General features: G+C 30.7%; 1 protein-coding gene across 3 annotated transcripts in view; it reads right to left on the bottom strand.

The window, feature by feature from the left end:
- Window positions 1–16,473, bottom strand: part of LOC129964107 (5'-AMP-activated protein kinase subunit gamma-1-like) — a 190,033-nt gene that overhangs the window by 23,427 nt on the left and 150,133 nt on the right. For all 3 annotated transcript variants that reach the window (XM_056078790.1, XM_056078791.1, XM_056078792.1), the window contains one exon: window positions 3,076–3,197. In XM_056078790.1, the coding sequence (XP_055934765.1) occupies window positions 3,076–3,197 (122 nt within the window). The remainder of the gene's footprint in view (window positions 1–3,075; window positions 3,198–16,473) is intronic.

Raw genomic sequence — 16,473 nt, 5'->3', positions numbered from 1 at the left:
ATTAAAAAAAGAAAAAATAGAACATAATTCTTAAATGAAAATGTAACTTTCCTAGTTATAGTAGGATATGCTATAATTACTGTCATCATTCCATTGTGATTATCCAAATTCTATTTCATACTAGTAGATTGCATCCAATTTTTAGAGAAACAAAAATTATATTTAGCATAAACTGAATAACCATTTATTATATTTTCTAATCCACAATTCTGCAAGATAAAATAAGGATGCATCTTAAAAATGCAATAAAGCGAAAAGTTCCTAATATAAATATTTGTGTTTTCAAAGAATTAAACATATTATGTACATTAGCGAGGTTTCATCTCTAAAACGCAATATTTTTTTCCAAGAGCAAAATGAATATAATTCTCCCTTACCTTCAAAAAATGTGATTAAATAAATATGACTCATTATTCAGAACAATACTTTTCATTCAAACTAGAACTATTTAAAAATGAAATTAACATTTCAGAATAAATTTTCTATTTCCTAAAGCAGTTTATCTGGTATTAATTATCTTATAGTTCTCCAGATTACATGTAAATATTGATATAAAAGTAGCTAAATATGACAATATTACTCGACATAAGCAAACATGAACTGAAATTACATTTTTTAAACAGAAATGAACATATTTCACCAAACATACCCTCTCATGTTCACAAGGGAAATACTGTCCAAGATAAACTACTTCAAAATGCTTCCCATCACCGAGAGGAGAAAATGCAGCACTGCGATTGGGAGATGCTTTATACTTCGGACTTCTAGTCTTGAAGAGGTGATATATCCTTTTGGGAGAAATCCTACAGAAGCAGCCAGTGCCTTTTCCATCTCCAGAACATTCAGCAGAAAGGGCAGAAACACATTTCGGAGATTCTTTGTTTTTGCCACCTTTAGTTTTAGGATGCGGTATGCCTTCCTTTTCATGAACAGTTTCAGTGTCCACACATTTGCTTTTAGTATCAGGATTCATTGGATCTCTTTTCGGTAGAGTACATGCACATGTAACAGCTATTAAATCACGCTTAGAAGCAACATCAGCAGACCTATCAGCAGCAGTGCTTGTTTCCTTTTCGTCGTTAGTGTCCTCTGGTTTTTCAAAACTATAATTATCGATTCCTACCTTCCTTACATGAGCCTCAGGCTTCTCAGAGAGTTTAAATTCCGATATATCACCTTCAAGTTTTCTGATACTGGCTGACTCGATTTCCATTTTTTTCTTCTCCCGTTTAAGTTGCTCGGAAGGTTCGATCTCATTGCTTGGACCAGATTTGACATTATGACCTTCTCCACCGTGAGATGTAAGTGAAAGACTCGATTTAATTTCACAAGGAATATCAGTCATGGTCAAAATGAGACGAATTTGAAATCGAATTTATACACGAATACGACAAAAAGAATTTGATCAAAAGGAAGAAGAAAAGAAAGCTCGCTCCTTATGCTTTACGAATCGAAATAATCTCGAGATGGTTACAGTTAATTCTACAGACACAGAGATATTTTTCAAACTAATGTTACTCTAAACTATAAACACTACATATGCATTTTTTTATATTTCTAATTTTTTTTTCTGATAAAGTTAATAATGTGTCATTATTAAACAGCCAGAATTTTAATGCACAGTTATCAAATCCTTTGCATAAATTATTTTCAGCAATTTTTACAACAAACGATGTTTCGAAATCGTTTGTTCGAAAAAGATCGAAGGTTAGGAGACATTGAAATTGGGTTCAAAATTGTTCTTAGTTTCGGAATATTAAGACCATAATATCTGACATATATATATATATATATATATATATATATATATATATATATATATATATATATATATATATATATATATATATATATATATATATATATATATATATATATATATATATATATGTTAATTAAATAGGTTACCTATGCATAACCGATTCCAAAAATTTCAATGTAAATGAAAATTTAAAATTTTAAGTTTAATAAAGAACCATTTCAGTACACATCGGACATTCCTAAAGATCCACAAGGCCGCGGGAAGTATGCTTCCCACCAAATTTATCAATCTTTGTATGAAATTATGTAGGTTGGCATAAGTTCTGACACATTTTTTTAGTAAGTCAGAAACTTAGATGCTTCAGTTCTTTACCTCAGACAAAATGATGTCTTGATTTGTTACTTAATTATTAATTAACCAAATTAATTAATTAATCAAATTAAATTTATCTAATAAGCTAAATGAATCCCTTTTCTTATTCTAATTTCAAGCCTAAAAATATTTTAATATAATAGGACTAGAAAAAAATGGCCCTTTAAAGGGTTAAGGTGCCTGTACACATTTAATTTGCTGATCTTATCAATCTAACTGTTATGGAAGTTTGTATCAAGAGTGTCATTTCATTGGTTTTTCTTGTCATCTAACCTTGATATAAAATGAAGTTTGAGTCCACCAGAGGTTCAAAAACGGAATTCAATATAATAAATCATTCAAATCCAACAGAATATGTCAACACAAACATGATTCCAATAATCGAGATTTAACTGAAGCGGTTTTGTCGAAACACAATACGTATTACAAAATGTAAGACAATAAATAATTATTTCATTAAAATGAAATGTTTCTACTAAGTTATATTCTACTTTATTGCTGGTGATATTTCTAAGTCTCAAAAGGAGATACAATAATCAATATTCGGAAGTAGGCGTATGCAATTTTATATCCTAAAGCTGAACATCAGTCATCTCAATGATGACGTCAGATCGTCTGTTAGGTGAGAGATGCTTGTGAAAAAGAGGGCGGAGACATCAGCATCTGTGCATAATTACCATTTAAGACATTAGTAGGAAAAAATGTGTAGGAGAGAAAAAATAAAGATACAAAAATAAAAAGCTAAAATAAACAGAAATGACTAATCAAATGACATCTTCAATTTTAGGAATGTGATATATTGATTTCACTAAAGGTTTTTTTTAACACTTCAGATGCTTAAATATATCAAATTTGATATCGGATTTTGTAACTACATATGTAGTTTTGTGTCAAATTTTTGTTTCAATCTGTTGGGAAAAACGCGTCTGAAATCAACTCACCCCATCTTCCTCTGTGTGGCAGACGTAAGGTTCTCCCTGCTGAGTTTCGAGAGACCGGTATGATGAACTGAATGGTTTCCGCCTCCTGTCCGGATCAACGGAATGACGGCGGAGCAAAGCATCTAGAAACAATGGATACTCAAATTACATTCAATTGTTCCATAATAAATGTCGGAGAATAATTTTCAGAATATCAATTCACATTCATACAAGAAAAATATAATAAAAACAATTTAAAACAACGAATACTAATTCAAATTGCATTTAGTTATTCTATAATAAAGGTCGAAGAATAATTTTCAGAATATCGGTTCACACTCATGCAACAATAACTTTAATAAAAACAATTTTTTTAAACGAATTTTTATCCAAATTGCATTCAATTGTTTTTAAAAAAACATAGGAGATTAATTTTTAGAATATCAATTCACACTCATACAAGAATAAATTTAATAAAAACATTTTTTTAAATGAATTTTGATTCAAATTGCATTCAATTGTTCTATAATAAACGTCGGAGAATAATTTCCAAATATTAAATCACACTCAAACAAGAAAAAATGTAATAAAAACAATTTTGTGATTCAAATCGCATTTAATTGTTCTATAAAAAATGCCAGAGAATAATTTTCAAAATATCAATTCTCACTCCTACAAGAATAAATTTCAGAAAAACTTTTTTTAACGAATTTTAATTCAAACTGCATTTAATTGTTCCATAATAAATGTTAGGCAATAAGTTTCAATTCGTACTCACACAAGAATAAATGAAATAAAAAGACTTTAAAAAAACAAATTTTGATTCTAATTGCATTCAATTATTCTATAACAAACATGGGAGAATAATTTTCAGGATATCTGTTAACACTCATACAAGAATAAATTTAATAAAAACAGTTTTTAAAAAAACGAATTTTGATTGAAATCTTATTTAATGGCTCTATAATAAACATCGAAGAATAATTTTCAGAATATCAGTTCACACTCACACAAGAATTAATTTAATAAAAACAATTATTAAAAAACGAATTTCGATTCAAATTGCGTTAAATTGTTCTAAAATAAACGAGGGAGAATAATTTTTATAATATCAATTCACACTCTCATACCATTTTTTAAAAAAAGAATTTTGATTCACTATTTAATATTCATTAGTTAAGACAGTTGAATTTTATATTCACTATTTTACACTTTTTAGTCTTTAATTTATAATTCCTTTTTTATAAATATCAAGCAATTTTCTTCTCAATTTCGTTACCTTTATGGAGCAAAAATTTAATTTAATTTTTCCTTTAACCGATAAGTAAGTTCTGAAAATTATAAAACAGGAATGTAGAAAATATACAGTGCACATTATTTCAAAACTTCAGCATTAGGAAGGGAGTAACAGAATTTCATCCTTAGAAATATGAAATAAGTCAGTTAAATAATATTGATTAAACACGAACTTCTTCAAAATCCACTTGTGAATTTTAAATAATTTGTAAATAAAAATTATTACAAACAAACCTTTCAACTAAAAGTGACATTTAATGATCAAAAATTAAGTGTCCCAATCATTTTATTTATTACGTAAGAGTAAAATAAAAAAGCGTCCATAAAATAATTTTCAATGTTAAAAGTTGTTGAGCAATTTTACTGAAAAACTAATCTTTTAAAATTTAAAGTGGAGTAAAAAAAAATACGATAATATTCTACGAAGTTTTTTAAGAAATCTTATTAATATTTCGGTTATTTTTTAATTAAAATTTTTAAAAATACTATCGTAGTGAGCAGTTGCTATCTGAGGAGTAAACGCTGGACAAATTTGGTAGCTCTGCTCTGTAGAGCGTTTTTTATGATTCTGACATCAAGCATGTCACGTCTTACAGATAACATTCAACCAATAAATTAATAAACCACACTTTTTACACAAAATAGAACATGAATAAGACTGACAGAGTGGACGGTTCAGTTAAATCTTCAGTAATACACAGTGTTACCACCCAACCCCCATATTGAGTGATATTTGCATGATAACGTGATGTAACCCAAGAAGCGTCACACAACTAATGAGAGTTATAAAAATTTAAAAAACACACACATTTTCTTAAAGGTAGGCTTGATATAGCATTAGTAGACGATTTCAAACAAGTATTTTCTTTTTCATCAAAAATGGCATACTCTGCTCTATTACGACAAAGCCTAACAGCAACAGACCGACAGATGGTAAAAACATAATTCAATGATCCAACCAATAAGCATTCATAAAAGCTCCTCCAAGCTACAGAATACAAGCCTTTCAAAGTTAAATTTCCATTTTTATGTCGTCCAACATGGACAGTAAACACTCGGCACAGAATGGTTTAATATGATTTATGGAGAATTATAAAAAGTAATCCAATTTTCCAAGCTAAGAGCGATTTTGGTCCGAAAGGGAAAACATAATAGCTCCGCCAACAGGTTTTCCATGGCTCATTGCCAAACGAGCTTGATAAATTGAACTCAAAATCTGTTGGGCCTGTTTCAAGAAATTCAAGAGCCTGGTGTCAGCAGAAACTCGAGACCAGGTGACTTCACCTTCTATTGGATTTCAACGGCATCTGTAAACAACATTCAAAGGAATCTTTCCCCTCAAAAAATTGTTTTCCTTATCTACCTCTTAAGTGCATTTTAAAGCCGAAATATATTTTGTTTCTGATAGAAAAAATGGTTTATAAAATATTATCTATCGCGATCATTTTTAGAGTGGAAAAAAGCACAAATGACATCAAATAATTGAAGCACACAGTAGACAGAAGAGTGTGAATTTACAACGTACATGTAAATAACATGTAAATAAAAAAAACCCAGATTCTTTCCCCTCAAAAAGTTGTATCTTTACTTACTTCTTAAGTATGTCGGAAAGCTGAAATATTTTATTTCTGATAGGGGGGGGGGGAAACCGCTTTATAAATTTCTTTACTACAATAATTTTAAGAGTGGAAAAAAAGCACAGATGTCATTAAATAATTTAAACGCAGAGTTGATAGAAGAATGAGGATTACAGCGGACATGTATAGTTTGCAAAAAAAAATTTTAAAGCCCTCCCACCCCCTTTTTTTTATAAATTCAGTTTCCTGTAGGTTCGTTTCTAATGACTGAAATATTTCAAGATACCAAGAAATCACCAAAATGATTTAAAAATGAAATTCATAACATTTAAGCAAAATGAGAGTTTAGATATATTATTCAGTCATAACATTTTTTATTATATTCAGTATTATATAAACTAATTTATGAAGAAGAATAAACCTATTTTACATACAGTAAATTAGACTTCCCGATATTACCCACAAATGCATACGTATCTAAAAGGATTTTATATATATATATATATATATATATATATATATATATATATATATATATATATATATATATATATATATATATATATATATATATATATATATATATATATATATATATATATAAGCATAATTTTTGAAGCAGAAGGCAGTTTCGAAGACAGTGAAGAGACTTAAGATTTTTAAACTTCGTTTTATTTCCGTCCCGGAAGACACGATTTTTTGCACAAGCAGAAGCGACGAGCACAAGTACGGCAGAAAACGAAATGATTAAAAGCTGATGAACATTTTATCCCTGTGAATATATACTGTGAGATTTTTATAGGGATTTCTAACACGTATCAATCATAAGTAAGGGAACCATAAGGATCTTTTAAAAGAATGAGCTTAGATGGATAGTATTTTATACCTTCACTCGGAGTGTGGGAACCGCTGACTAAAGTATTTTCACAGAGCTTTTGTTGCATTCATTAAATAGAAAAAGTGGAATGGGATCAGGAAAAAGAGAATATTTTAGAATGAAATTAATATGAGCTAATTTGAGAACAAAACTTTGGAAATTGATTAAGTTTAAATTAGATTTTAAAATGTCATTACATATATATATGAATGTAATCATTTTAGATATATATGCATATATATATATATATATATATATATATATATATATATATATATATATATATATATATATATATATATATATATATATATATATATATATATATATATATATATATATATATATATATATATATATATATATATATATATATATATATATATATATATATATACACAAACAAGGTCAGATAGAATATATTAATTACTGAACTCACATAATAAAATACAATCCAAATAAATAGCTTTTTAATGCTACTGATTACTCAATTACTTAACAAAGAATCAGTCCAGATCCAGATGCTATTATCGACATAGAGTGAAGGAATTATACCTCCAAATCCAATCCAAATCGTCCAAAAATTCAAACTTGGAATTTTGACGATTTCCACGTTTTAGACTTCCTTGAGTCTGAAAAATATGTTTGATTGTCGTTGAACATTAGATGACAAAATAAGCACTTTGAGCTAAACGGATGAAATCCGATAAGTGTTTTGAAACCAAATTTGCAGATTCGATCAAATTTTGAATGAAATCATTTCAGGAAATTTGCATTTCTGTTCAATTCAAGAGAACCCGATAACTAAAAAAAAACTTAAAGATCTAAATGAATAAAATTTGGTACACGATTGAAAGAAAAATCCATACTCAATTTTGATTCCAATCCAATAATGCGGTAATTGATTGTCTGCTGGTCTACTAACTTACACGCACGTAAACGCGATAATTCAAAAGCACAACGATTTCGATAGATAAAATTTGATATGTCAACTTGTTATTAAAACTGTATTTCTGTGTCAAATTTTGGTTTTAATCGAGCGACAAAGAGAAATCCAAAATGCAACTCGATTGTCTTCACTGAACAATGAAGCACGAAATGTTCACGAACATAAAAATACAAATCTGAGGTTCTGCAGCATTCATGGCTTTTCTTAAGTTGGCACCTTTTATGAGGGAAGAAGAAATTAACATTCGGTTTGGTTTGTGTTGGTTTTCTGGCGCAAGAGCCATGCTTGGCCATGCTGCGCCAATCAAATGGTAAAATTATACAAAACGTCGAGGGAAGGAAAAACACAACAGAAAGTAGATGGTGTAGAGAAGAGCGAACTGAAAGGGAGTAAAGATCCCTGGGTACCTCGAGGTTGGGACGCCCGTACTCACCTAAAGAAAAATTAACATTCGGAAAATAGAGGAAAGTTGCGCAAAAATACTTTTGCTGGTATTTTTCCAGACATAACGACCGGAGCATAAGGTCAAAATGAAAGAAAACATAATAAATTATGTAAGTTTTTCTAAATTACATAGCTCCGAATGAAAAGCTCTAAACTATTCTACTATAATCAAGGCTTGTCAAATGAAACGACATCTCTTAATCGTATATATGAAATAGAATTCTTGCAGAAGGAATTTACAGATAACGAGAGGTAATAATAAATCAAAAGATTAAAAGATAACATTGTGGTAAAAATTAGGCAATTGTTTTATAATCATTACTTCTATTTTTTACTCTACATAAGTTTAATAACAATTTTTTAAAAAGTATGCTTAGTTGTTCACTTTATTTACTAGATGAAATAAATGAGATATTAATTTTACGCAAGGTTTAAAGTATGAAGACTTAACTAATTATTGTGTAAAATTAATTCGATTCCGTTGAAATTGAATCTAAAAAAAAAACATAATTCCAAGGAAAAGATGCTTAATATTTTAAGTTGCATTTAAAAATAATCACTGGTTGTTATTATTAGTATTCGACCTTTTAATGCCAAACAGATAACTAATTTTTAAATTATATTCAAACATTATTCATTATTTACATTATTTTACTTTTTAATCCTAAAATTATTAAAAAAAAATAGAAGAAATTTTAACTAATTTCATCCTTTATAAAATAAAGGATGTTCACTATAAAATAATATGCATGTAAAAAATTATTTAAAATGGGCACATAGGTCCTTCCTAAAAAGGACAAATTATAAATCCGTAACCATTCTAAACATTTATTTAAAAAAAAAATTACGGAAACGCCTAAGAAAGTTTATGTATCAGCAAAAAACTGAAAATGATAACAAAAGAATAAGAACACTGATCAATAAATGCGAACTTTGAAAATATTTTCTAACTTAATTTTGAGAAATAAGATTCTCGTACATTGGGGAAATATGTAAATATAACCTATACAGAAAATCACAACGTGGAAGATAATAACACTTACTTACGCCTATAATTTTGACCAAAGTTTGATTTAGATGTTCAACCATTGTTGAGAGAATCATTAAGCATTAAAATACTGAAAATTAAAATAAGCATTAAAATACTGAAGCATTAAGCATTAAAATACTGAAGCATTAAGCATTAAAATACTGAGAGAAGCATTAAAATACTGAAGCATTAAGCATTAAAATACTGAGAGAAGCATTAAAATACTGAAGCATTAAGCATTAAAATACTGAGAGAAGCATTAAAATACTGAACAACGGTTATAAAATGAGGAAGATGATGCTTTCTGAGTAAATTTTCGAACAGTCATTCGAAAGAATTGAAGCTTCAACAAAATACAAAAAGGGCGTTTCCTATCATTCTCAAAATGTTACATAAAATATAAATACACATAAATAAAAAGATTTATATCAATTTTTCTACATCAATATATATTGACAAGGATGTTGTGCCAGAGGCCTTGAATTTTAAATTTTTAAAGAAGTATGACGTGTCATCGAATGGGCATCAATACATGCTTCAGCGCATGTCTAATCACATCATTATTATTAAAAAAGCACTGAAAATAGTATTCGGAATTGAATTTCTAAAACACCTATAGCACGTGAAAATGATATCACAAAATACAATTTCAGCAAAGCAAATTCAAACTAGGAGCTGGATTTTTCAAATTATGTGCAATTTTAATATAAAAATAAAATTCATATTTTCATCTATCAATAAAAAAAAACCTTCTTCATATAATGCAGAAAAAAGTCCATCATCATTATGACGTTCATTCGTGTTAATAATGATGTTCGTTTACATTAGGAAGTGTATATAGAGGTCATTCGGGATATTTCTATAAATCACTATTTTCATATTCACTAGATATATTATTTATAAAAAATCAAAGTGGCAGAAATTTATTTACATTTTTACTATAAAGAGAAGAATCAACAAATTCACAAACTAAAACATGGTGAATGCACAGCAACAAAAACATCTAATGGTCATTTCCCAAGGATGAACAAAAATTCTTTACTTGGTTTAATTTAATGCTCACAGCAATTTTACAAGCACTTATTTATTTAGGCGGAATTGCTAACATAAAGTTACAAATCACAACGTAAACTTTACCAGCGCACTATCACCCCACCAGAATCAGCCACCAATCTCTTTCCTTTTTTTTGGTCCCCCCCCAAACCACTTTTCGTCGGAGCGTGCCGATTTACGGAGCGTTCCAGATCGGTTTTTCGGGCACGCCATTCCGAACGGAAGCCAGAAAAGGAAGCAGTGAAATTCTCCCTTACCTGCCGATTTCCGTGTGAAGGGAAACTTCCTGGATCGCCATATCCCTTTTTTAGGAGTCACCATCGCATCGGGGTGTCCTATCCAAATTCCGGGAGAATCCCACTTCTGGTCGCTGGGCAACACACAAGATGGAAAATCAGAATCTTTCCCGTGATGCAGCTTGACCGCCGACACTCCCCCCAAAGAGCCCGTGACGTCAGAGGTGTTGGGAATCGATCGCGGCGGACACCTGCGACTGTGCTTCCTTCACTGGAACCGCGCTTTGTTTACGAAAACAAGACCCTTTTTCACTTCCGGGGCAGTGTAAGGGGCTCGTGACGCAGTTTGCAATATCGAGCTTCATTGCTTTTCAATCTCCTCGAATCACCAAACGATTCATTTCGAAGGCTTATTAACATTTCTGAACAGTTTCATGCAAATTATTCTGGCGGAAGGCCACCCCTTTTCGACTGGTTAGTTCTGGGCTCTTCTGGTCAATGACTTGCCTCAAATTGTTCAGTTGGCTACCATTTAAACTGAGTTAAGTATTTGGCAGGCGTCAGCAACTCTTAATTTATACTGTCCTTCCAAACCCAATAAAAACAGCATGTAATTTTCAGGTCATGGATATTGGTCTTTGGTGCGATTGATAGCAACTCCAAAGACCAACAAAAACTCTAGTCAATGATTCAGTCGAATAACTGCGTTACCGTTTAAAATTAAAATTATTACAGATGACCTATTTCCTATCTGTTGCTTATTTCTCATATGTTTCAAAGGTAAATATTTTTTTTTAATTCATGAAGTACTGAAATATCAAGGCAATTATCAAAACCCTCTAGCATCAAATTCTCACATGTGGACGCATTTGACCTTTCGAGTCTTTCTACTATTTCACAAGTTTATTTCTTAGGATCCGAGTCTTAATTTCATTATCATCAACATGGATGGTCTACCGGATCGTTGCTGATCTTAAACGGGAAAACATTCCGTTAAGATAGGATACTCCGTGCAATACAAACCAGAAAACGAGTCCCGTTAGAAAAGCACAAAACTATTGGTGCATTTTCTCCTCAGTTTCATTGTTTTTGTAAACAGCGTATACCTTTATAAAAAGACTTTTTACTATTTCAATGGCAAGGAACCTTCGAAGTAGGAAACAAGCATCAAATGGCGAAAATTGATTCGTACTCCATGTTTATACTGACACTGAGCTAATGCTGATAGTGAATAGATACAAATATTGTCGTAAACATCCCCTTTAAGAAAATATAGAATTTAATAATAGCATTCTAACACACTTATTGTTATCAGTGTAAGCTATTGGAAAACTCATAGATATTTTCCGAATAACGCAAAATATTGGAAAAACATGAATAAATAGATTTAGTCAATGAATTTACAGACTAACTTTTAGTAATCTACTAAAAAGGGAACAATCTGACACGGAAAATAAATTTGAATTAAAAAGCAACAAACCATTTAAGAAAATAAACAAAATAATAATACTTAAATATAAAAATTTTGTCTGCGATTTCATAAAATTATAAGTAATCGTCAAATTCAATATATAGCAATGTTTAATTTTTATCTAAAAAGTTCAAAATGTTTAATAACAAATATTGTACTACAAAATCATTATCTATTAGCTTTTCTTTCGAGAATCTTTTCTCCGCTCCTTTTGAAATTTCAGAAATAGTTATCAGGAATTATATAATATTTGTATAATGAATTCGTAAATGGAAGTTTTAAATTCTTTTAAAAAATTTAATAGTGAATGTGCTATTTATAAGACAACTAATTATTTCGTGCCATATATGCTTAGAATATAAAATCGTTGAATCCAAATGCTTTCATTTGTAAAAACTTACAAAAAAGAGACACAAAATATTGTTCTGTAAAAATATTGTTCTGTAAAAATATTGTTCTGTAAAAATATTGTTGAAGAGAAAATATTGTAATCTTCAAAAAATTTGAAGCTCGAAATTTTGAAGACTCTCCACGCTTCAGAGCTCTTTCAGTCCAAAAAACACATTTTTGGAATTATGTCTGTCTATCCATCTATCTATGAATATGATAACTCAAAAACAATTTGAGTTAGAAATATAAAATGTCACATATAATCATTACTCGAAATTCGTACATTTCTATGAAGATTTGAGGGAAATCCAGTCAGATGGCTTTCACTGTCCGAATATAGGTTCAGACGATAACTATAAAACGAAAAGTATTAAATGTACAAAATAGGATACATAGATTTAACATTTAAAATGTAAATGCGAATCAAACTTGAAACCGAATCTGTTCAAGGGTTGACCATCTACCGGTCTGTACTTTCGTAATCATACGTGATCACTCAAAAAAGCAATGAGATAAATACAAGAAATTCCAGACGTGATTTTGTAACTGCAACTGTAGTTCTGCGTCAAATATTGGTTCTAATCGGTCGGAAAAGAGTCTAAAATACACATTCGGTTTCCTAGCACTTTAGTATTAAACCTATCCCAGCGATAAGTTGTGAAAAATACCGACCAAGATTATACTCTAATAGTTGTATGGTAACTATGGTATGCGATTAATAAAACAAAAATACATTTATTATGTCGGCGTCCTGGCGTAGGGGTACCGCGTCTTCCTTATGATCTGGGCGTCCTGGGTTCGAGTCCCGGTTTGGGCATGGCTGCTCTTCCTTTGTTCTCTTTGTGAGATAAGTGAATACGCCCCACTGTAAAAAGGGGTTGTGCAAGCGAATGTGATGCGTCAGTAGCAAAATCGTACTAGCGCCCTAGTTGGCGCTACTAAAAACAAGAGACGCTCTCTCTCGGCTTAAAATCGCTAAATTCGAAATCAGCGGGATTATCCATGGCAAGTGCCATCAGGAACAACATCATGTATTATAGCTAATGCGAGAAAGTTTCAGAGAGATCAGTCACATTGGTTATACAAAATAAAAACACAAACAGCATCCTTTAATGAAATCCTTCTTTAGACAAAAAAAATATAATTAACTTAATTATTTTTCAGTACCGAAATACTTATCATCGTCTTATTGCAGTTTCATCGTGTGAAATCTATGTTAGATTAACTTCATATAAAAATGGTGAGGATTTCAAAAAGAGTGAAGCATATATCATTGAGATTCATGGGACTGCATGAGATCCAAACAAATGGCAAATACCTTCCGAAAATATTTCAACATTCATTAGAATGTGCAGAAGAGGTAAAAGGTAGCGATTTAATGGAGCAGGCAGAGTGCCAATTAGGACAGTGAACTTCACAACGATGCGCCTTCTCCTGTTTTGAATAATGATTTTTTCATATTAATGAAAAATGAATGTCGTTGCGTGTTTGTAAAATGGCTGGCGCCAAGGGACGTTCTTGTTTGCTTGGACGATACTATTTCAGCTTCATTTATCATCAACTTAATTGATACTATGACTGTGGAAATATTTCCTAAATACTTATTTCGATTGCAAACAGATAAAATATTTTGTTTAATATATTATAATAACAAACATAAATGGAGTGACGAGCGCCATCTGCTGGTTGTTAGATGGAGTTGACGCTGGTTAGACGGAGAGCAGATCAGACGGATCTGGACGAGAGTAAAGACGGAGAGCAGATCAGACGGATCTGGACGAGAGTAAAGACGGAGAGCAGATCAGACGGATCTGGACGAGAGTAAAGACGTGTCAGATCAGACGGATCTGGAAGAGAGTAAAGACGTGTCAGATCAGACGGATCTGGAAGAGAGTAAAGACGTGTCAGATCAGACGGATCTGGAAGAGAGTAAAGACGTGTCAGATCAGACGGATCTGGAAGAGAGTAAAGACGTGTCAGATCAGACGGATCTGGAAGAGAGTAAAGACGTGTCAGATCAGACGGATCTGGAAGAGAGTAAAGACGTGTCAGATCAGACGGATCTGGAAGAGAGTAAAGACGTGTCAGATCAGACGGATCTGGACGAAAGTAAAGACGAGACGAGACGAGACGCGATGTATTCGACGAAATCTACTGAATGTTCAATTCTTTTATGTCAATGTATATATATCCTAAATGTAATAATCGTCCTAAATGTAATTAAATGTGCGTTCTAAAATAGTAGTGATTCCTGAGTCCTACATAAAGTTCAATAACTTCATACAAGGGGTTTTAATAATGTTATAATTTATCTACAGGTTATTATTTATCAGCTGATGACTTTTTTTAAATCTAGAAAACATATTAGGCTGATATCTATATTTTACAACCTTTTGATTTCGAATGACTCATTATAATATAAAAGTCGCCAAGAATTTAAAATTTTCAAAATCATTCTAAAATTATTATCGTAAAAAAATATAAGTGAAATACTATAAAAAAATTTATATAAGATCCCAAGATAGCTGACGACGCTTTATATCTTTTGACGACTGAGACTGTAAAAATTAACTAATATTGTTTTTTAAGCTGAATGCAGTTTCTTTATTTGTTAATTCAATTTTAAAAAAGGAACTTTACACTCCCGTTTTGAAAAAGGAATGCAGAATCTGTTACTGAATGGAAATGAAAAAAAAAAGTAATTCAAAATTCTTTTGAAATTTTGTTATAGTTGGAGTGGCAGAAATGATCAATTTCTTTCAGGAAAAATGTAATCAATTTCTGTAACTAGTAGGGTAGAACTTTAAAAATATTTTAGTATCTAAAGTGATATCTAAAAAGAATGTTTCTCCTCTTTAATGGATCAATTTATATAAAATACTTGTATGATTAATAATACATGAAATGGTTTTCTTGGGACAGCAGAACAGACGTAACGAATAGAAAATAACATTTTTGTTCGTGATAAAGAAAAGATTTTAATTTCTAAAAGTTCTTTAATAAAACCATGAAAGCTTGACAATTTCCTTGTCAAAAGCATGCCTTTGTATCCGCGTAGCTTGAAAAGAAGGGAAAAAGCAGGATAAAGAGGATGAGAAGATATTTTGAACTTACATAATATTAGAAGGGAATTTGCTGATATGGTATTTTTGGATTTAGCAGTGAGAGAGAAAAAAATAGTCCAGACAACTTAGGAGTTCAAGTTAAATGAAACCTAGATTCGAGTGATTAGAAAACAATAATTTTTTTTTTTAATACGGATAAACTGAAATTATAATACACGTACTTTCAAGCGTGAATCGGCGCTTCTTTTAATAAACAAAACAGTATTTTCTGAACTACTGATAAAAAGTATTTTATTTCAAACAAAAATAACTTAAAGCTAACGTATGATGGCACATTTATTCAATCAATAAATAATATTATGATTTTAAAAAAATTCAAGATGGTAGAAAATTTGAATTCTGAACGAATTGCAAAGTAAAGCTGTAGCTATAGATTTCAAAACAATATAACTATTAAAATAAGGTATCGATCTTTGTTCTGGACTTGATTACTTCCTTAAACACAATATCCAGTGACTAGATTGTCTTAATGCGTGACAAAAATGATAAAATTATTCTTAAATAAATGACTGTTCTTTTCCTGTTACCATAGTGCGGCTGTCTCACACACAATAAACCGTTCTTATATAATCGAATAAGAAAAAAACTATATAACTCCAAGCTGTATAGGCAATTTCTGCTAACAATAGTCTAAAATAAGGGTCTTTTTATAGCGCCAACTTGTTGGACGCCCAGTCACCTTGGCAACACAGACGCAACCGCCGCTCGGCCGCCGTTTTAGCGACGCAAAAAAAGGACTTAATAGCCAAAAACTAATCAATATGCTAGCTCCCTAAAAATGCAATTTACTCCGTCTCGCCAAAATAAGAGAGCCAGGCTAATCTCCTATGGAAGTAAGAAAAGTAAACTTCTTGGGATATTTACTTACTCGAGATTTTTAGAATAATAAACACTCTTAGATATGAAACGATCACTTTTTTTTTATCTGTCAATAACAGGATGAAAATAGCTAGAAAATAATTATAAGAAAT

The sequence above is a fragment of the Argiope bruennichi genome, chromosome 3 (assembly GCF_947563725.1).
Source record: "Argiope bruennichi chromosome 3, qqArgBrue1.1, whole genome shotgun sequence".
Taxonomy (NCBI): domain Eukaryota; kingdom Metazoa; phylum Arthropoda; class Arachnida; order Araneae; family Araneidae; genus Argiope; species Argiope bruennichi.
Note: the sequence above shows the minus strand (reverse complement) of the source record. Positions and strands in the feature narration are given on the sequence as shown.